This window comes from Leptonychotes weddellii, chromosome 9, assembly GCF_054177405.1.
Source record: "Leptonychotes weddellii isolate Sample4059 chromosome 9, ASM5417740v2, whole genome shotgun sequence".
In the NCBI taxonomy this organism is placed as follows: Eukaryota; Metazoa; Chordata; class Mammalia; order Carnivora; family Phocidae; genus Leptonychotes; species Leptonychotes weddellii.
Window position 1 is genome coordinate 33,723,483 of NC_138377.1, and position 23,741 is coordinate 33,747,223.

Consider the following 23,741-nt stretch of genomic DNA (forward strand, 5'->3'; position numbering starts at 1 on the left):
CTGCTTCTCCCTCTCCCACTCCCCCTGCTTGTGTTCCCTCTCTCGCTGTGTCTCTCTCTGTCAAATAAATAAATAAAATCTTACAAAAAAAAAAAAAAGATGCTCCATGACAGTCTGTCCCCTTGTATCAGGGAAATTGTGAGCTTTCTGAGTCAGTCACTCTGAAATGAAGAAACTTGTGAGAAGGGGTGAGCTAAATGCAGAAAATGATTAGATTTATTAGGGAGTGAGTGGGATAAGATCAAGGGTTGTTTTGCGGAGAAGGAAGAATATAAAAAGATTAGAAAGTCAGGGCAGGGAACAGATGGTCATGTTGCTGCAAACTGATGAGAGTATTGAGAGTTGGGCTCCAGAGTCCTAATCTGAGGATCTTTCAGGAAATGTCTCCAAAAGGGCCACATGTTGTTGTGAAAACCATAATAGATAGCATTCTGAATCAGGTTTGGGTTCTATAGGCAAATGTGCCTCCCACTGTCTCAAGTTGACCTGGGATAAATTTCTGTTGATTGTCTCTGTATTCAGGAGCAGTGATGTGTTACAGAAAGAGCAAAAGGGCTTTTTAAGTCACCCAAACCATGGATCTGTTAATAAGCTTTGTAAAATGGAAAGAATAATACTTATATTGTATAGTTTGGGTAGGGATTAAATTGTTGCTGTCATTTTTTCTTTCAAAGCCTGAATCAGTTGAATCTAAGGAAACAATATTGAAATCGCTGCTGAGCTGTGTTTGAGCCTTAGGAGAGAGATATTTGGTTTGCCACTCTGCTAAAATGTTAGATGCTGTGATTTCACAAAAAGGCCTAAAGCTGCTCACTATCCTAGGAGAGAGATCTTTTAAGTCACTTTATGCCTTTCCAGAATGTTGCTTATATCTCACTGATAACATAGTACAGGTTTTTTTGTGTGTTTATTTGTTTTTTGGTTAAAATATCTTAACCAACAGATTAGAAGCTTCTGAAGGTAGTGGCTGTGTTGTTGTTGTTGTTGTTGTTGTTGTTGTTTGTCTATATCCAAAGACACAGCATGTTTCTGGCGTTCATAGGTGACCATCCATCGATGAGCAAATGAAATAGCAAACAACGACAAAACTGTTTTAGAGGGCTTTGAAAACCTCCATGAACTTAGGGAAGGAGTTATTCCTTTTTCTTTGACACTGCTCCCTCAGTATATTAGATTAGATAAAATTTGCAAACCTAATATAAATAACAGATTCATTAAAGGGAAAATAATAGTGTGAAGATTTTGTTCAGGTAGAAAACATCACCAAGGGCCAAGCAAACTCTGTCTAAATGAAATTTTCAAGACAGTTTTGAAGTGTTCTGGGTATTTCAGAAGATGAAACTAGAAGGTATTGTAGAAAGCTCTGTTATAAAATGCAAGGTTGCATGTTGACTTCCCAAAGCAAAGATTTTGGGGGGACTAACCCCTTTGGCTTTGTGCTAGAGGCTAAAGCCTTCAGTCAAAAGCTTGTCATGAGTTGTACTATCCAGGAGCACAGGGACAAACTAAAATCGTCCCTGGTGAGATTCAGCTCATCTTTCTGCCAAGTTGGCACATGTAAATCCAGAGATTCAGACAATTCTCCTACCGAGTGGTTTCTCCAGTAGTTTTGGCTTTATGAAAAGGAGCACTTAATAAAAGTGTGTTAATGGAAACAAATGCTAAACCCCGTTATTAGTTAATATTCCAGGGGTCCCGGTTGTTTGGAAGGCTACTTGTCTCTTCCTCAAAAGAAAGGGATAAAACTTTAAGCTTTTTAAAACCACTTTTTATTTTGAGATAATTGTAGATCCACGTGCTTGCAGGAAATAATGCAGAGAGATTATATATATACCCTTCACCCAGTTTCCTTCATAACCAGAAAATTGACATTGATACGAATCATCAACTTTATTCAGATTTCACTTGTTTGACACACGCTCGTGTGTGTGTGTGTGTGTGGTTTTATGCCAAACAATTTTATCACAAGTGTAGATTCATGTCATCACTACCACAGTCAAAATACAGAAGAGTTCCATTACCCAGATCTCTTTTGCTACCTACCCTCTTACCACGACAGCCACCTCCCTCCCCACCACCTTCCTGAATCTTGGCAACCGCTGATCTATCTATTCTCTGTCTCTTCAATATAATCATTTCAAGAATGCTATATAAATAGAATCATGTAAATTTTGAGATTAGCTTTTTTCATGAGCATAATTTCCTTGAGATCCATCTAAATTATTGCATGCATCCATAGTTAGTTCCTTTTTATTGCTGAATAAGATGCCATGGCATGGTACAACAGTTTGTCCAACTATTCACCTGCTGAAGGAAATTTGTGTTTCTTTCAGTTTAGAGCTATTACAAAATAAAGCTGCTATAAGCATCCATGTACAGGTTTTTGTGTGAATTTAAATTTTCATTTCTCTGGGATAAACACCCAAGGGTGCAATTATGGGTCATATGGTAAGCACATGCTTAGTTTTGTATGAAATCATCATACTCTATTACAGAGTGGATGTACAATTTTGTATACCCAGCAGTGTATGTGCAATCTAGTTTCTCTACATCCTCACATCATTCAGGGCTATTGTTATTTTTTTATTTTAGATAGGCAGTGATATCACATTGTGGGCTTAATTCATATTTCCCTAATGGATAATAATGTTGAACATATTTTCATGTGCTTATTATTTTTTATCTGCATATTGTCTTCAGCGAAACATCTCTTCATGTCTTTTGCCCATATTCTAATTGGGTTTCTTTTAATGTTGAGTTTTGAGACTGCTTATGTATTTGAGATATCTGTTCCTTGTTGTGTATGTAATTTGCAAGTATTTTTTTCCCAAGTTGATAGTTTGTCTTCTCATTCTTTTCAAGTTTTATAGTGCTACATTTAAGCCCATGATGCATTTTGAGTTAATTTTTGTGTAAGGTGTGAGGCTTAAGTTGAATATTGTTGTTTATTTGCCAATGTATGTCTAATTTCTCCAGTACCATTTGTTGAAAAGGCTATCTTGGGGCACCTGAGTGGCTCAGTCCTTAAGCGTCTGCCTTCGGCTCAGGTCATGATCCCAGGGTCCTGGGATCGAGCCCCACATCAGGCTCCCTGTTCGGCGGGGAGCCTGCTTCTCCCTCTCCCACTCCCCCTGCTGTGTCTCTCTCTGTCAAATAAATAAAAATCTAAAAAAAAAAAAAAAAGAAAAGGGTATCTTTCCTCTGCCAATACCAGACTGTCTTGATTAGTATAGCTATATAGTGTATCATAACATTTTGAGGAGGGATTCCTACTACTTTGTTCTTTTAACAATGGTCTTAGATATTTCCAGATCTTGCACTTTTCCATATAAATTTTAGAATAAGCTTATCTATGTCTTCAAAAGAGCCTTACCGGGACTTTAATAGGAATTACATTAAACTCATAGATCAATTTGGGTAGAGAGAATTGACGTATTTACTATGTTGGATCTTCCAATTCTTCAACACAATTCTTTCTCCATTAACTTGTGTTTTTTGATTTGTTCTTTCATCAGCATTTTGTAATTTTCAGGATACAGATCCTGTCCATATTTTGTTAGATTTATACCTGAATATTTCATTTTATAAATTATAAATAGTATTATGTTAATTGTGGCTTCCATATATTCATCGTTACGTTTTACCTTTTTTTGAATATTTGTCATGAAGCTCTCATCTATTGCTTTTCCTTATAGTCAATACACTCACCTATCAATCTGCTGCCTTTGAGCTGCCCTGGGCAGAAATTAGATTACATTTGCAGGATCTGGGACTCTGGTAGGGTTCCTTGAGGCAATAAGTGATGTGCAGGGGCATCTGTTACGTGTAAATCCTACATGCTCTGTGACAGTGTTTTCTCCTATTTGTGGACATTTTTACTTGCTCTGGTATCCATGGCTATTTTCTGGATGATGACAATTCCAGTAAGTTGATTACTGACATGTCTAGTTTCCCAGCAGTGAAGACATTGGTGACAAATACCGATGTAAGTAAGACATAAACCAAAATTCATTTAGGGTTTATTTCCCAAAGTCCTTTTAATAATGTCAACATAACATGCTATATCAAAAAGATGATAATTTGGTTTCTAGGGTATATAGAATACTAATGAGTTTTAAAGGAATTTCTTAAACTTAAAAAACATATATATTTCCCCTGTGCTACTAAATAGGCTCATGCCTGTAAGAAAGGTTTGTTTAATTTTGGTCCTAAAAACGTTGTAAAATTTTAGTCACCATGACAGCATACATACTGTTAAGTAAACAATTAAATAGCTAACAATGTTCACTGTTGTATTTTCAGGTCTTAGCAATCGCTTTGACACAAACTTAATTAAGATAGTAGATACTACATTTAGTGATAGAAATTCACAATGAGGGGCGCCTGGGTGGCTCAGTCAGTTAAGCATCTGCCTTCAGCTCAGGTCATGATCCCAGGGTCCTGGGATTGAGCTCCACGTGGAGCTCCCTGCTCAGCTCCCTGCTCAGTGGGGAGTCCACTTGTCCCTCTGCCTCTGCCCCTTCCCCCTTCCTCCCGTGCCTGCTCTCTCTCTCTCACCCACTCTCTCTCTCGCTCAAATAAATAAACAAAATCTTTAAAGAAAACAAAGAAATTCACAATGATGTACCCATCATTTAAGAAAAGCTGCTTCCATTAGATGAAATGAAAATAGAGGTTTCACTATCATAAAGTTGATTAATTGTAAAATGGGGGCCAAGTTTTCACTTTGCCTTTGCCTGTGTAGACTTCTCCCCAAACATTCCTTACTTACACCTTCCTCTGACCCGTTACATATTATTTCCCCTAGAGTTGGCTTCCTTGTGCAACATACTAGCCTCTCCCTGTAGCTTCCACCAACCTAATAAGTTTTCTTGTCTTCCTGGTAGGATGGGCAGGCACCCTGCATGCTGGAACTGTTTGGAACCAGTTTTTAATGGTTTCACATATATATATGTTTCACCTATAATAAACACTGTATACCAGTACTATATAATTATTGAATGAAATTAGGTAGTCATGTGTCTTGCAGAAGTATTCTATCCCGTAGATAGTGCAACTTAATTTTGACCAAATTTGCCAAATGCCAGTATTTTCAGTGGTTGGGAATGGTGATTGTAATGACTTTCCATATAGTATTTTATCATAGAAAGGCACACACACATACATACATACACATATAACATGTACAAATCTTAGGCATACAGATTGATAGATTTTTTTGTACGTATATACCATGTAACTGCTACTCAGATCGAGCTAAATTTTTTATCACCCTAGAACACTACCCCATGCCTTGTCAAGGCATCACTGTGCCCTTTTGAAACCACCACTATTTTAAAAATTGAGTTATAATTCACATATCATAAAATTCATCATTTAAAAATGAATAGTTGAGTGGTTTTAGAAAACTCTAGAAAGCATACTTGGGCATATAAATATTCAAATAACTATGCCCTTTTTTCTATTCCAGTGGTCCCAGAGAGCTAAATTCCTGAGGCAGTTTATTTATAGTGAAGGGTTTAATTTACCAGAAAGCTCAGTCTGACATTGCTATCCTATTTCAACTATATGTAATAACATAACGGACTTTACTTAATAAGAACATATTGATCAAGGTATGGTCTGATAAATGTCAGCATATTGGGAGAGTGAGTGGAAGAGCTTAGTGTTCTCTGAAAAGTTTCTGATTTTACGGTTCAGAGTTATCTTACACATAAACACACCAATACGTATATATATATATATGCACCCTATCTGTCATCTATATATGAGTGTTAGAGTTGTGAAAAAATGTTTCAGTGTGATCCCAATTGTGTGAACATTGATATTTTGTTTTATTTCATTTAGTTTTTCTTCCACTTAGTAATTTCCCAATCTTTTCAAGACAACATAATTTTCTAGGTATTATTTTATATATTATTTTATATATACTTGATTTAATCTATCTGTATACACACATATAGGTGTATATGTATATTGGCACATATACGTATTATTTTATACAATCAAATAATCAGATCTCAAATTCTTTTTAGAATTAGATGCAATATGAATGACCGACCCACGTATCTTTTTTTTCATTTACTACTCTGACTTCTTTTGACTACCTTTACTTTCTACAGTTGGTGTATACACACACACACACGTATGTGTAGCTATATTAAATGGCATAAATAATTTGAAAGAATGCTGGTGCACATCTTTTAGTTTGCTCTCTGTACTGGAAGAAGAGTAAGTTGAGACAGAAGCTTTCATAATCACAATCATTCTAGAAATAGTTATCACTATTGATTTGGCAGCTCTGATTTCTGTTTCTTTCATTTTCTTTAGGTAATACTTATCTGTTTAAAAGTACTTTTTTTAACAATAAAAATTGTATATATTTAAAGTGTACAACATGATTTGATTACATATACATAGTGAAATGATTACTCCAATCAAACTAATTAATATATCCATCTCTACACATAGCATTTTGTGTGTGTGTGGTTTTTAAAGTAAACTTTTAAAATTAAAATATCATACTGAAATGTGGGAAAATTATGTTATAAATGGACAGCTTAATAAGTTTTCACAAAGTGAACACATGTGTGTAGTCAGCATCCCCAAACCCCATTACCAGAAGCTCCCACCCCATGTTTTATCCAGGCATTAGCCAACTTTGCCCCTCCAGAGTAACCCATATCTTGACTTCCAGAACCATATATTGATTTTGCCAGTTGTTGAACTTTATATAAATGGAATTATATAGAGTATACTCTTTTGTGCCAGGTTCTTTTTCAACCCACATTATGTTGTTGAAATTCATCTGTGTTATGTGTAGCTGTTTCTTTTCTCATTCTTGTTGCTGATAACAGTACATTGTGTGAATATACCAGAATGTATTTATCTATTCTAATGTTTATGGATCTTTGTGTGATTTTCAGCTTGGAGCTATTATGAATAGTGCTCCTACAAATTCTCTTGTTTATGTGGTTTGGTATATGTATATACATTTCTGTTAGGCATAAACCTAGAAGTGGAATTGTTGGGTCTTAAGGTATATATATGTATATATGTTCAACTTTTGTCAATATAGTCAGGTAATGGAAGTACCTGGAAGTATGTGAGAAGTGCATTCTTTTAAAGAAGCTGGAACATCATTTGTCATAGGTGACTTTAAAATGATCATGGCCAGATTGTTTCCAAAATTGTTTCTATCTTCTGGATAATTCAGTCAAATATATTTTAAAATATATTTCTAATTTTAGAAAATATTTTCACATGTGGAAAAGTACTCTTGTTTTTACTTTTTAAAAAATTTTCAGATTAGTTGACATACAATGTTCTATTAGTTTCAGGTGTACCATGTAGTGATTGACAAGTTTGTACATTATGCTGTGTTCACAAGTGTAGCTGCCATCTCTCCCATTACATTGCTATCACAATATTGTTGACTGTATTCCTTTTGCTCTGCTTTTTATTCCTGTGATTTACTCCTTCCATAATTGGAGGCCTGTTATCTCCCCTTCCCCCTTCACCCATTTTGCCCAACTCCCCCCCTCCCCTCTGGCAACGGTTTGTTCTCTATATTTATAGTTCTGATTCTGCTTTTTATTTTTTAGATTCTATTTATGAGTGGAGTCATATGAAATTTGTCTTTCTCAGTCTGACATATTTCACTTATCATAATACCCTCTAAATTCATCCATGTTGTCACAAATAGCACAATCTCATCCCTTTTTATGGCTCCGTAATATTCCTGTGTGTGTGTGTGTGTACATCACATTTTTCTTATTTATTCATCTATTGATGGGCACTTAGGTTGTTTCCATGTCTTGGCTATTGTAAATAATGCTGCAGTAAACATAGGGGTGCATATATCTTTTTGAATTCGTGTTTTCATTTTCCCTGGATAATACCCAATAGTAGAATTATTGGATCACATGGTATTTCTGTTTTTAATTTTTTGAGGAACCTCCGTACTGTTTTCCACAGTGGTTCTACCAATTTTCATTCCCACCAACGGTGTACAAAGGTTCCTTTTTCTCCTCATCCTTGCCAATACTTGTTGTTTCTTGTCTTCTTGATGTTAGCCATTCTAACAGGCATGAGGTGATATCTCATTGGGGTTTTTATTCTCATTTCCCTGATAATTAGTGATGTTGAGCATCTTTTCATGTGTCTGTTGGCCACCTGTATGTCTTCTTTGGAAAAATGTTTATTCAGGTCCTCTGCAAAAATATTCTTATTTAGTCAAATATATGCACATAAAAAAGTACAGACATAAGATCAAGAATAGAGAACAATTGAATCTCTAAGTTTCATCAGAGCCCTAACTTCGGAAAATTAGTGGCCCAGAACATCAGCACCTTTAACTAGCTAAAAAATGGTAACAATTGCTATCTGTTTCTTTTTATTACTTACTTTACTGCAGAACCAAAACCATGAAAAATTTGGTAGAATTGGTTCACTACGTTTTTTTAAACAAAAATCTTAAGTCTCACTTTTGTATATGTAGTCTGTTTGAAGAAAATTTATCTCTAAAGTGAAACCTATGAATTTTAACCTATAATCTCTTACTGGTTATAGCAGTCTTCTGTTGATATGACCTTTTACTTTTAAATAATGGAAGTTAATTTGCTTTGGTTTTATTTCATTACATTGTTCCTGAGCTAATTCCTTGGAGGTTTGGATACCCCAGAAATTGGCAGACTAACCTCTAGACAGCTGCTCTCCCTTGGTCCTCATGGCTCTCTGGTTATACTTAAAAAAAAAAAAAAACTGAAAAGGTGAACTTTCTTTTCTTCCCATAAAATGAATGAAAATTTAATTTCTGTAGAGAACTTCACTTCATTTGTTGGCAGTCTTTGTGCTCCTCATTCCCAAGAAGGATTGTAAAAATGTTTTATGTGCAAATGTCACTTACCTTCCTCTCTCCACTGATTTTCACTAATTTAATACCAATTTGGTTGAATCGGTGAAGGGAGATTAATTAGCAATGCATAACTTAATTGCATCAAAGGAAGCAGGGATTTTGAAGAAAGTCAGTGGTAACTTCATTGCCTATCAAAATGTCATTAATGCATTTATTCCTTTTCCTAAGAAAGAGAACACAGGGGTCATCTGCACTTATCAATTATTATTAAAAATAGCTGATGCTATATTACACCTGGCATAGATTTTGTAGATAATCAGCAAAATAATTTATTTTAGCAGTGAGAGACATCAAAAGGGAGCCTTGTTTTGTTCACTACTTTCAGACACTTAAAATAGAATTATCACAATCATCCTGATTTTCATATTAGAAATTTGATATAGATTGATTAAAAGTGATCAGTCTTTTGTCACTGAACTAGGGCATAGTGAGTAATAGGAGACTACCTCCCACTAAGATTAAAGCTCTCAGCCTTCTGTCTCATTACAGTTCCATATACAATTCCATACAAGCCATGTACAATTCTATTTTTGTTTCAGGTAAAATTGCCTTTTCTTTTTCAAATGCAAATGAAGAATTTGAGGGGAGGGTGATTCTCATACACTACTGGGTTAGAGAGTAATTTGATATACTTTTTGGGAAAACAATTTGGCAAGATCCTTGTAAATATTTTTATATTTTACCCACTAATTTTTCTTCTAAAAGAATATGATCTCAGACATTCCCACAGAGGGACAGAGTATTTGTTATACCTTGATTTATGAAAGGGAAAACTACAAATCCAGATATCCAGTTATAATGCAGTGGTTAAGTTAATTGTGTTATAATTATATGATGGAATATTATGCAATGATTCAAATTATGTTTTTAAATCAGTATTTCATGGCATGGGAAATGATTATAATGTGATACTGGGTAAACACAAAAAGCAATAAAGGTTTAGAGATTCAGGTTTTATGAAAATGGTTATATACATATATAAGTATGTGTAAATAATGGAGAAAACTTACGCTCTTTATAGGTTTTTGATTTTCTACATTTTATATAGTGTTTGTTAAAATGCATTTTTTAGTGTATTCAGAGTTAATAACAGAGAGGATAGAGCCTTCTTCTTTGGGCTTTGTGTAGTCAGTCATTTCCTTAGGGAATCTTGATTTAACTCTTCAGTTTCTAATTATTTAGGCTTGCTTTTCTAAACTTTTGCAGCATTACTAATATTATAATGGATAAAAGTGATGGGGAAACAGACATTTATCAAGTGTGTTCACTCCATGCTAATATCTAGCTCAGGTCCTTTTCCTATATACATTAAAGCTTATATTTCAAATAAGATGACTTCCTTTTAGCAAGTAGTAAAGGGATGAATAAATAATTTATCCTTATATGCATCCTTATGTCTTTACCAACACACTAAAATATGCCACACATTTATTTGAAGCTGAAATTAAAGTGTTTAGAAACGGAAACACATCTGCAGAGAAACCTAGGCTGTTCTATGGTGGGGGTGGTGGTGGTGGTCACATCAGTGATTTCCTAATAATTAAACTGTATTTTGATTAATAGGAATTTCAGTGATTTTCAGAAATCAGCATTTATATTTCTGTATCAGCAAAGAACCAGAAAACATAAAAAAGTGCCAGATGTTACATTTTATTTTTGGTTGAGCTTCATTGAGGAGCATGGCTTAACAACTGGAACTCAAAGAGTTTTGGGTTTTGCTAGTAACTTATTAAGAGGCCGTGAGCAAATCACATAACCTTTATGCAGTACATTTGCCTTATCTGTAAAATGAGACACTGGACTAAGAACAGTGATTTTTCAAGCTGTTCCTGACTGGAAGCTCCAGGGAGGCAGGCACTTTGAGAGTTTTTGCTCTTGGATCTGGAGGGCCTGCATACTAGCCAGCATGTAACCAGTATATAACCAACTCTCCTTAGCTCTGAGTTAAATGAGTGACTGAGTGTGCCCTTGGCATCATAAATAAAGACATTTTAAAAAGTTTTATTTTTCAGATCCTGGCATTCTTTTCTTTTTTCAAGGTTGGTTGCAGAATTCTAAAAATGATTCCTTCTATAGAGTGATAGCTCTTCCGAAGAGAAATCTTATTGATTGTCTTAATTAAGAATCTAATTTATAACTATCCTGACATGAAGAGGGGATAAATAATCACTTTTAGTATGAATATTTTCTACTGAAATGTAATTTCATTCATTTATAACTATAAGATACCCATTAGGGAACCTACCCACAAGAGATTGGATATGACATTCAAGGCAGAGTTCATTGAAATTGGGACTAATGGAGCAGGTGTTAGAGTCATCTTGAATGGTAATTTTATCACTTAAAACTAAATTTTGCCTTGCCTAAGACACTTATTAGTGCTTTCATTTACAGAAAAAATAACACTATATTCATATTTTGATGACAGACACAGCATGTAAGGCACATGTTCTATCCAGGGGTAGGGAAAGAGCTTGCCGCTGGGTGTGACTTGTGTCTATTTCAACTTAGTTTTGACTTGTCACTTTATGACATCTGGACTTTAGTATATACCATCAATAAAAATAATAAATGAGTCAGTGTCATAAGTGGAGTGAAACAAAAAGGGGAAAGATGCACTTAAATGTAATAAAAATCGTCTTTCAATATGCCACTGAACAGAGAATATTGCTAACATTAGAAGATTTCATTTGCAGCATGAATCCTGAAAGAAATAATTAAAAGGACATAAAATGACTATTACCAAAATGAATCAAAAGAATTAAAAATCCTGTAAGGTGAATGGAATAGAAACAGAATGATCCATTTCCCATTAAGCTATTCAGTATAATGTTTATGCATGTGTGTATGTATTTTAAAATTATTTTTACTTTTTGGCTTTTCTAAGCACTAATTTCATTTTCAACTTGAGGAATATATTAACATTAGCTAGTGCTTGAAATATCTTCAGGTTCAGTGCTGAAATATTTTCTTAATTTTGCCTGGAATCTCATCAAACAGCCAAGATACAGAATTGAGACTGGGGTGGAAAATCAAAGAAAAGCAAATTCCTCTTGCAGAGAACCAAGGCAACAATAAACTTTGTAAGAAAACTCATGTTCAATAGGGATAATAAAAGCCAACGTTTCTTTAGTCCCAGCCATGTGCAAGGCTAAACCCCCTACTGTATGGTTAGCTCCTACATGACAAAGACAGTGTCTTATTTACCCTTCTAGTTCCACGGGTTTAAGGCAGTGGCACGCCCCATCATAGAAGCTCAATAAGGACCTATGGAATGACTAATGTCATTAGAAGTTAATATACTAAAGAAAACATTACATTATTATGGAAAACAATGGACTCGGAAGGAAAGTGCTAATTGCTTCTACAGTTCTGTTTGGCATTCTTTTCCTCAAAGATGAGATTTTTCAGCGTAGGTGAGTTGATCCCTACTCCCTATGGGAATTCAAAGGAGTATAAAAAACCTACAGAGTAGCTTAAGTGATACAAAATAATAGGGACAGTATTAGGAAAGATTAAGGGAAGGGATACTGAAAGTATACTTTAATTAATGGTCTTCACATTTATGATGGACTCGTCTTCTACACAGGGAAGCGACCAACTTTTCATTGATAATGAGCCCCAAACGAAAGGAATCCTCAGGATATTTCAAGCCTTGGGTAATTTTTAAAGGTTAAAATGCATGTAGTACAGGAAGGAAAACTATTGCATATTAAAAATTTATTCAGTATAACTTAGTGGAGAAAGATCAGCTTAGACTTCAGTTTGAGGGTTGAAAGCCTATCAAAGAAAAACATTTCTGTTAAGGCATAGTTTACCAAAGGGATTGGGCGAGGATTCTAAGTGAGTTTGTACATGCATCTTTAAGGTGGGTGGTACTGACTTCTGTAATCACATCTTGCTTGATGATGCTCTGATTAAATGTGATGGTAGTGTCCATTTTAATCTGGTCTTTAATTGCCCTGTCTGAGAGCTACAGGCAATAAGAGCTCTCTAACCCTTAGATAGGCCATTTGTGCTCCCTTCTGAAGGGTGCCTAGAGCTTGAATTCTCCTGTTTCCCTCAGCAGTCTCTAGGAGTCAAAGACTAGGACGAGCAAGGGCTGCCGTGCGGTAATGGTCCCACCTTGTCGGCAGTGCCACTTCCAGTTGTCTGAGGCCTACAGAAGGCTGGTGAATACCCTTTTCACTCCCTGGACATAAATTTATTTGTAAAACAAAAGTCTTTCAGAGTGACAAAAGACACACATCGAGGCTGGAGTTCTCTCAGCCAGTGCCAGCATGTCAAGCTGCGTGGGTACTTTTGTTGATTTTTGTTTTCTTAGAGCTGATTCATACAAATCCACCTTCAGTGTGGAGTAAAGTCCATTATCCTGAATTTTGTTTCAGTTGTGCAAAAACTCTAAAACAGAGACTAGACTAAAATGAATGTTAATGCCCTAGTTTATTTGGCTCTTTGAGGAAATTATATCAAGTTTTTTTCTGAGACCCTTCCTGACCACCTGAAGACTCTGTTCTTTCTATGGGGAGATCCATACCCCTCTCAAAGCTTTACTTTGTGGTACTGTATTGTAATAGTCCATATACTCATCAGTCCATCTCACTAGGTTATTAGGTCCTTGAGAGCAGAGATGTGTCTTTTAACTTTGCATTCCCAGTATCTAGTACCGTGTGTTGCAGATTTTGTCACAGTCAATAAATATTTATTGGATGACTTTTTTTTTTTTTTTTCCTGAAATAGCCCTTTCTCTTTTCTTCTCACGTATTCGTTTCTCACTCTCTTCAGGTTCTCTCCATCTGTCCCAAGGACATGAGAGCTGATATCTGTGTTCATCTAAACCGGAAGGTTTTTAATGAACATCCTGCTTTTCGATTGGCCAGCGATGGGTGTCTGCGCGCCTTGGCGGTAGAGTTCCAAACTATTCACTGTGCTCCTGGAGACCTCATTTACCATGCTGGAGAAAGTGTGGATGCCCTCTGCTTTGTGGTGTCAGGATCCTTGGAAGTCATCCAGGATGATGAGGTGGTGGCTATTTTAGGTACTGTGAAATTTCCTAATGTAGTAGCAAATGTGTAACAGTTTTAGAGATTTTGCTTCTCAGGTTTCTTAAGAGAAATTTCCTCTGCTTGGTGACTTTGGAAATTGGGTCACTAACAAGATGATGAATCTTAGTGAAAACTAGTAATGCTCTTTCAGCAAAGAACATTAGTACTGGTCACAGCTTAATGAGCTGTACAAGGGTTTGATTAAACCTTCTTTGGCAATAGTAGGACAATATCTTTTAGATTAGAGCTGATCATAGCCTAAGGTGACTGTACCTCCTGGTGTTGGTAAGGGTGAAGATGCCTTGTGGAACTATTTTCAGGTTATAACCTAGAATGTTAGTCTCAGAGGGGCCACAAGATGCCTTGTGGAACTATTTTCAGGTTATAACCTAGAATGTTAGTCTCAGATCATCGTATTCTAAATATTTCTGCCTCATTCATCACAGTGGACCTAAGTAATGAGCTAAAAGTAATGAGGAGGTAAGTGAATTTGACCCATTATGTTGGAGTAATCACAATACAAGTAAATTTAGGTTTATAAAGCTGGGTCAATCCATTCATGAACCAACAAAATTATTTGACTAATAATAAAATTCATTCAAAAATTTGGAGACCCTGTAGATGGTTATACTAACAAAAAAGGCAGTGATAGTGTATGTAAATAACAACATTTTGAAGAAATTACATGTTTGGGGCAATGTAACATATATAGATAAAACTCTACTAAATGGTACTTTATTTATTTTTTTAAAGATTTTATTTATTTATTTGACAGAGAAAGACACAGCGAGAGAAGGAACACAAACAGGGGGAGTGGGAGAGGGAGAAGCAGGCTTCCCGCCGAGCAGGGAGCCCGATGTGGGGCTCAATCCCAGGACCCTGGGATCATGGCCTGAGCTGAAGGCAGACGCTTAATGACTGAGCCCCCCGGGCGCCCCTAAATGGTACTTTAGATCATTTCTGCTCAAATCTCTGTAACAGGTTCATGAAGTCCACATAGATATAAAAGGAAGCAATAATGAGGTCAGAAGAGAATCATCCCTTGTTTTCTCTCAAGTAAAAGAATTTAGAATTGCAGGATGTCAACTCCATTTTCATCATATTTTTCATGGCTTATGCCTCATGAAAAATGAGCTCGGTTTTTAAACTATTGGATTTTTTAGCTACTGAGGTCAACCTACCATAGCTTGAATGCCACCCACTCTTGTGAGTCAAAGATTGACTTACGTATCTGAGAAGCTGGAAAAGCAGAATCCAGTGCAAAAATGAAGAACTGATTTCAAAAAGCACAGTTGCCTGAAAAAAAACAGAATTGAGAATTGAGAAGCAGTGGCCTTTCGTGGGAAAATACGTTTAGTAAAATTTGTAAGAATTATAGAAAGCAGTTCAGGATTGCAAGTGACCGAGCTCTATTGTTTTATAAACCTCTCCTTAACTGCTTAGAAATAATATTATAGTTAAGGTGAAATCTCTTTTAGGAACTATTTTTATTTGTGATTTTTCCAAGAGAAATTCATACCGCACTTGAGAGTCAGCACTGTGGGTGTGTGTAATGCTACTTAGTGTTTGTTCCGCTTTGTTTCCTGGCGTATAAAGGAGTTATATATAATCCTTCATAAAAAGTGTATATTTTGCCAGAACAATCCTTTGTGGTAAAACGAAGCATATACACACTACAACCATTCTTGTTTGCTTAAAGAAGAGCATAGAACACAAACCTGAAACAGGTGTATTTTCTTTTCCTGCACGTTGGTGTCAGTGGTGGGTGGAAGGCATTGGAAACACAGTAAAGTAGCTCTGTCTTGTGGTGAATGACCTCGGCTGTGTACTCATTGTCATTTGCTTTGCCCCATTTTCTTCATCACAGCCTCACCTTGGTAACTTATTTTCTACAAAGAAGGCTAGAGAAAGCCCCGGGTGCAGTGCCTCCGGGTTGGGTCTGTCAAGCTGAAATCATTTGCTCAGTGAGACGGACAAAATGCATTTTCTTTTCCCTTTAAAATAAAATGGTAGCTGGTTTTGCACGGTGACATGGTAAAAATGAACACAGGGCCCCTGGGCATTGGACCAGCCTCATCATACAGCTGTCACATTTTATTTCCTTGTGTGCTTTTTGTTTATCTTCATCAAAAAATCTCGGGATTCAGAGACTTTTCATCTCTTCCTTTAATGAGTCAAATGATATGTACACCTCTCCCTTCCCTGGCAACTTTTCTTCCCTTTTTTTCCATGGGCCTCTAACATAGATTAATTCAGCTAAAGGGCAGTTAGACGATTTTTGTTAAGAAAAAAAAAAAAAAGTTTTGACCCGGAGGTGATCTCTGAGGGCGAGAAGTGCGTGCGTGAGGCGGAGAGGTGCCTCTGTGGCAGAGGCTGCCGGGGCTGGCGGGCTGCTTGGGCGCCATGGGGCCGGGCAGACACTGTCTTACAGGAGTCTGTGGTTTGATTCAGGGATGACATGACAGATGCGGAGACGAGCTTTGAGAACTCTGTCCTGGTGTACAGCCTTGTGCCGACCTGGGTTTATTGGAGAGGCAGCCTGAGGACACTGTGGACTGGACGTGTGGACTCGTGCTGACCTTCTGCAGGAGAGGGAGCGTGGGGCCGCGGACGGGCTGCCCTGTGTTCACACCGTGGGCAGGTCCACCCTGGAGGCAGCCGAAGCCCCGCCTGGAACCTGCCAGAAAGGCCTTTCCCGAACAGCCAGCCTCTTGACTTGTAGATCCTCACTCCAGCCCCATTTTATGACTTCTTAGTCTTGTGGTTTTCCATTGAGGATGCATGTTTCCAGACTTTTCTAAATTACTTTCTTTGATGATTAAGAGAAGGGTGGCAGGGTTGTTTAACACTCAAGATGCCTTAACAATGTTTTAAGAAAGGGAGAGGAAAAGGGAAATTCAGTAGTGTCACTGCTAACATTTTGGTGACTGACCATTCCTTTTCCGCTCCTCCTGTTTTTCTTCTTCCTCTTCTCATTTTTTGGTAGTTGAGTTTTGAAATAATTACAGAAAAAATGAAAAGTTGCAAAAGTTATCAGGGTGTGAAGTTTGGTATGTATCTTCAGGTTTTCTGCCTTATTAAGGGATCTTCTGCCCGCATAAACGTTGGGAGGTATTACAGGTTTGATTTCAGACCACCACAAAAAAGCAAGTACCACAATAAAGTGAGTCAAATGAATTTCCTGGTTTCCCAGTGCATATGAAAGTTATGTTTACACTGTACCGCAGTTCATTAAGTGTGCAATAGCATTATGTCTAAGAAAAAAAGTATATACCTGCATTAAAAAATATTTTATCGCTAAAAAATTGCTAACCATCATCTGTGCTTTCAGTGGATCATAATCACTGATCGCAAGTCACTATAACATATACTAATAATGAAAAGTTTGAAGTATCGTGAGAGTTCCCAAAGTGTGATACAGAGATACAGAGTGAGCAAATGCTGTTGGAAAAATGATGCTGATAGATTTGCTCGATGCAGTGTTGCCACAAATCTTCAACTTGTGAGAAACCACGATATACGGGTGTTCACGTGTCTTATTACTAATGTGTTTTCTGTGTCTCCTTGCATCTCCTGTCGTTTGTGCTAGTCAGTGGTTGCTGCTGGGTTATTTGGTGCACAGCTATTCCTAACTGTATATCCTCATTGTGAATTGTGGCTTTTAGCATTGTAATGTGTCCTTTTTTCGTCATGTCTAATGATTTTTTGCCTTGTAAGAGTCGGAAAGAAAGAACATCTCTCACATCTAAGCATACCTCAGAAAAATGAGAATTTCTCTCAGTTGGTCTGATAGGAGATTTTTACACTGATTCATTGGCTAGTTGAAAGGTAGTGAAGGGAGGTCATTTTAAAATTAATTAAAATTGCTGAATCCAAAGAACAGCGGCAGTTTCATTCTTTTGGATCTTCGCCTCTGAACAGTCTCTGGGTAGGTACATAATTCTTTAGTATGTTAAAAGTGTTTAATGAATAAGTTCTGAACCATAACTAATTAATGGAAAGATAAAAAAAAATGTAGTCAACAAATACCTTCTGTTTTTAACACTGAAGGATGGCTTCAAGATGTTTTTCTAAATAGGGCTGGTGAACATAATTGCAGTTCATGTCTTTTTCCAAGTTGAAATTCTTTCAACTCCTACACCTCCACCTTTTTCTTTTTGACCTCACTTTTTATGAAACACAAAGAATTCCAAATTAAGTTCAGGATGCATACATAATATTTTATATTCTTTCATATCTTCTTGCGTTTAAGTTCCTACCCTATCATTACTTAATGTGAACAGATTTCTTGGTGTGGCTAAAATAGCTAGGTTACTTTTAAGTGTCTCCATGAGGGATCTTATACATTTAAGGGCTATAAAAGTGACATTTCCCCGTGAACCATAGACCTGGCCCCTAAGATACTTGTTTTGCTGCATTCACATTTTGTCTTTTCTGTGTCTACTCATTATTAGGATCATAGAGTTGGAGTTATTAATGTAAAACAATCTGTATCTAAGTCTTTTAATTGTAAATTCAGATTCCCAGGCTCATTTATGTAGAGCTTGGATGGAAGGGTTAGATATTGTTATGGGGCTGGGGACGGGAGCATAAGTGAGGCAGGGACAGACAGAGTCAAATAATAATATTCTAAAAAAATAATTTCTAGTACCTGAGTTAAGATTTCATTTTAATTAGAATCAGTTATTTATAAACATTTTTGCATTATCAAAGAAAACTTATAAATTATGGTGCTCAAAATTCAAAATCTGCTTATTTTTATTCCAAAAAGAAAAAAAATCCGAGATGTGAATGAATAATATTTTGCTATTTTGAGAATCTGTGAAAATGTCACTTCTATGCTACAGTTAAGATTTCTTCCTGCATACTTGCTATTAGAAGTCAAGTGTTTCACACTTTAAATCCTTAAAAGGGCTTTTCCCAAGCCCCAGACAATTATTTTCTTTTGTATCCACATTTCTGTGTTTTGAGATGTTGAACTATGAACCAGGTAGGTTTGCTGTACATATTATGATGATGAACACAGTTAATTCAGACATTTCCATAAAGGTCAAACTAGTTATTTGCTTTTTAAAAATTGCATCCTTGTCTTATTTTAAAGTTTTGAAGTAGTGATTATGATATCATTTGTACATGGTTCAAATTATATACTTAAGAGTTTTTCAGTCTGTAGATTTTTGGATAAAATATAAATCTTTACAATCTCGTAGTTGGGACTCAACTTCAAGTTGTCTCCTCCTCCTCTTTCAAAACTAAGTCTTGTTTACTCTCCCACCTCGTTATTTCTTTAGCTTATGCATAATATCCCTTCCCATAACAACTGCTCATAAAATTCTGGTCCTGGGCTGTGGCTGCCATCCTAAAGACCTTTTAGCTCATAGTCTGTCATCTGATTCAACCTCCAATTCTTTGTTACGTGGCCGCCAAAATAATCTTTCTAAAATATAATTTATCAGGTTAGTCTTCTCACTAAGATTGACTTTTTAGCAACTTGGGGATAAAATGTAGCTTTGAGGCCATTTTGGTCTCATTTCCTTTCCAGCCTGACTGGTGCCATTCCCTCGCCCTACAGTGTTTTCACAGCATGCTGAGTTGCAGGAAGATTCCTGATACCACCAGGTTCTCTCCTACTAGCAAGCTTCCTTGTTTATAACACATTTTTCTTGTCCTCTTTTTACTTGTCCTGTCTCTTCTTCCTCATGTTCTTTCGTTCTTTCCCTTATTGCCCTGGTCTGGATTAGGTCCCTCTAATCTGGGCTCTCACCGCATGCCTACACATTTTTATCTTTTACCTGTTTCGCTCTCTGTCTGCACTGTAAGCACTTGAAACATCTTGCTCATTTTTGTCTCTCTGTCATCTGTGATAGGACCCCTTAAATAGGTTCTCAACAAGGTTCAATTATCCAGATTAGCTAGCACTTTATTTTGCCATTAAGCTCCTTTCATCACTGAGTTTGTTCAGGGTACCCATGAAAACTATGTTGTGTTCTGTTGCTGTTTTCTTTATGTTTTATCTTGAAATACTGACTACCCTCTGTTTCTCTTTCCTCTAAATGCTTATAGTAAAATGCATTTCCGTAAGATTCTAGCTTTAGCATAGATCTATTATGGATTGAGAAAACATTTTCCTACTATTAATTAGGTACTTTGTAAAAGGAGAATATGGTGGTCCAAATGTTAAATATCTCAAGTCACTTAACACTCTTTAATAAAACACTCCTTCCTTGTTCGAGGAACTCCCAGTATCAAGAAAGAATCTAATTTATACCATGGTCATTGGCCACAGTAGGAAAACTTGAAATTATATCTATGGAAGGGGACTTCACTTTGATTCCTGAATGCAGCATCACTTTCCTCATCAACTGGAATAAATAGTTCTGCAAATCAGAATTAATTTTATTAGAAAATAAACATTTAAGAGTTAAAAGGGGCTTAAAAAATGTTTTGTAGTTAGTAAGTGAACCCCCCTCCCCATGCTTAAGTAAAATTTAAAATCCATGCATACATTTTGATTTTAATATTTATCAAAAGTGTATTTTAAAAAAATGTACTTCAGCCCCTTTGAGAGTCTGATTTAAGTACTAATAGTTATTGAGGACTCATTATTTTATATGCACTATTACGTCAAATCGTTTAACTCTGTGAAGAGAGCACTTACTGTGGTCATCTTACAGATGAAGAAGTCGAGGTTCTGCAGTATCAGGTGATTCACCCCAGGTCATAACTATTTTTAAATAGAATTTGAAACTATACAATTATTTGGTTTAATCTTGACAGAAAATGTAGGGCCTATATTAATGTTCCCAATGTGTTTCCTTTTATTAAAAAAACATTTTTTTTCTAACCACACTGTTAAGTGCCATACCAGTATATATTACAAAAACGCTTCACCAAATATTACCTGAGTATAAGATGGTTAATCAGCCATTAGGGATCTAAAAATCCGACCCTCATAGTGATGAGTTTACTACCAGTCAGGTGGTTAGGACTAGGGAGAACTGGCTCAGAGTGTGAATCTTGGGAACCTTAAGAACACAAGATGGGGATCTTAAATTCTGCTCACAGGTCTTTCCTCTGGGTCCTGGAAGAGTTCCGTGTCTACCTAATTAGTAGGTATTAAAGTGGAAATGAAACTTTCAAGGATGCTTCGGGATTGCAAGAATGGCCACAAATCTTTGCAGTTTCTTCCTTGAAGAGGTGGACTTATTTCTCCACTCCTTCAGTCTGTTCTGACCTTGTGACTTGTCTCAGTTTTTACGCTGAATGCTCCACCCTTCCCTTAAGTGCTGACTTCTCTCAACAGGGTGGGGCTGCTTGGCCGGCTGTCTTACTGCTCTTCTGTTTTCATGAGGTCACCACCTCCACTTACCGAAAGCTTTATCTGCATTTTCCCAACTGTCTTATACCTACCATACATCAGTGTCTTGTTCCCACTCTCCTTCCCTACCTTCATCCCTTATTGATGTTAGGAGACTCTATTTTTACAACTACTTAGAGCTATTTGGCTCACTCTTTGTGTAAATAAAAATTTATAAGCTAAATCAGTGATTTTTTTTAGTAGGTAAGAATTATTTGCTTCTCTAAAAGTGTCTTCCAGTTTGTATCCATTATAATTTTTGAACAGAATGACTTTGGACATCACTGAAGATTGGCAGGCATTAATTCTAAATGTTTTTTTTTAAAGATTTTATTTATTTATTTGTCAGAAAGAGAGAGCATGAGCACAAGCAGGGGGAGCAGCAGGCAGAGGGAGAGGGAGAAGCAGGCTCCTCACTGAGCAGAGAGCCCGATGCGGGACTCGATCCCAGAACCCTGGGATCATGACCCGAGCCGAAGGCCGACACGTAACCTACTGAGCCATCCAGGTGTCCCCAATTCTAAACATTTTAAGAGATTCTATTCTAATACAACTATATAATTTCTTAATTTTAACACTTATCACCTTGTTCTTTCTGTTCTTTTCCTTTAAAACATTACCGAATGATACTTGTTGTTGGTAATAGTCAAAGTCCATTAAAAATCATATAATTCTAAAACTCATAGTGTTGTTCATTTATAAATGAATATTTTTATGCCTATGTATTCATAATAAAGTTTATGAACCTACTGCAAAAATCAATCATAGTGAAGGGCTGACTAATAAATAAAAGTGAATATAGGGATTAGGTCCACTCTGTAGAAAAATTATCAGATAGATCCATCACTGCACCCCACAGGAAACGACCTAAGTTTCGAATGCTGTATTTTTAGGGATTCATTGGCTATATTGACCAATGAATAACTGAGATAATTATTATGCATTTGTTTAATCCATTTCATTAACTCACCAAATAATGTGTTTCAAATTTTTTAAAAAGCTTTGGCTGTAAAGCCAGCACCTCAGGGGATTCATCATCCCTAAATATACCATGGTCCGCATTGCTCCTTTAATTATGTTGTAACTCGTCGTCTCTGTTTTGTCTTGACATTTTCCAGTTTCCTAGTCGATGAATCTGAAACATTTGCTCCTGTTTTCCAATCCTGTTTCCTGTGGTTTCGAAGTGAAATACTGCATAAGACTTGATACAAAGAACTGAGAAAATATAAATAGACCAAACAACAACTTTCATGTTGAGTGTGAACTTTTCTACTAATTTTAGGGCTTTGGGGGAAGGTTAGTTTTCTCAAGCTCTGAAATGTTTGTAGCTGAGACTACTTGCATCCAGTGAGAGCTGACCTAAAAACTAGCATCAAATATTCTATAGCCATGAAGATGAACACGAGTTCCCAGCCCTGAAATTCTGAAATTGTGCAGTTATTGGATATTCCGCACATAATCCCATGCCTCCACAACCTTGGTGTAAATGTGCATAGTATTCCAAGTTTATTGTGAATTGAGCGACTATAAGATGATATAGACAACTGGATAAAGCAAACACACTTTAAAATGATTGATAGGATTAATATCCAATCGATAAATTGTGTATCCTAATGGAAATTCTATGTCATAAGACAATTAGTATTGCTTATTATGTAATGCGAGTTTCGATGCTGGGAGCAGAATTATCCACATTTGTCAATTTTGCTATGCTTCTCTAAACCTTTTTAAGGGGAGAAGCAGGGGATAAGTTTTACTTTGGTTGAATCAGTTAACTTTTCTGTACTTTTTAGTCTTTCAGTGGTATTTGGAGTTGAAACCCTAGATTTTAAAGTCTTTTTCTTTTAAATGTAACATAGAAAAAATATTACCCTGAAAATATAATTTGATGACTTTTAGTTGACTTACTATAGAGTTATTGATGGACAGAAACCTTAAACATTAGTTTTTGTTCATCTTGTTTTCTTTAGGGTCAAAGGAACAGATGTTGATTCAGGGAGTTAATCACTTGATCTAAGCCACACCCTTACAGATGGAGCCCCACATCTAACTTGGATCTCACAATTCTCAGTTTGTTCTTCTGTGTCTTTCTCTTCTTCTCCCATTTTCTCATTCACATTTTTTTTCAATAAATATTTGTTGAACTCTTAAGATTTATTTATTTTAGAGAGAGAGAGAGTACGCAGTGGGTAGGAGCAAAGGGGGAGGGAGAGAGAGGATCTTAAGCAGACTCCCCACTGAGCATGGGGCCCATCGAGGAGGCTCTATCTCATGACCCTGAGATCACAACCTGAGCCAAAACCAAGAGTTGGATGCTTAACTGACTGCACCACCTAGGTGCCCGATGAGCTCTTGAACTGTTCTAGGCATTGGGTGTTGACCTGAGTGGATGAACCAGAGAAAATTCCCTGCCCTCATGAGT

The 23,741-nt window shown here is 36.5% G+C and overlaps 1 protein-coding gene across 1 annotated transcript in view; it reads left to right on the plus strand.

Moving 5' to 3' along the window:
• Positions 1-23,741, plus strand: part of KCNH5 (potassium voltage-gated channel subfamily H member 5) — a 277,648-nt gene that overhangs the window by 195,924 nt on the left and 57,983 nt on the right. Inside the window, exon 9 of the mRNA XM_081830419.1 lies at positions 13,703-13,955. Coding sequence (XP_081686545.1) covers positions 13,703-13,955 — 253 coding nt within the window. The remainder of the gene's footprint in view (positions 1-13,702; positions 13,956-23,741) is intronic.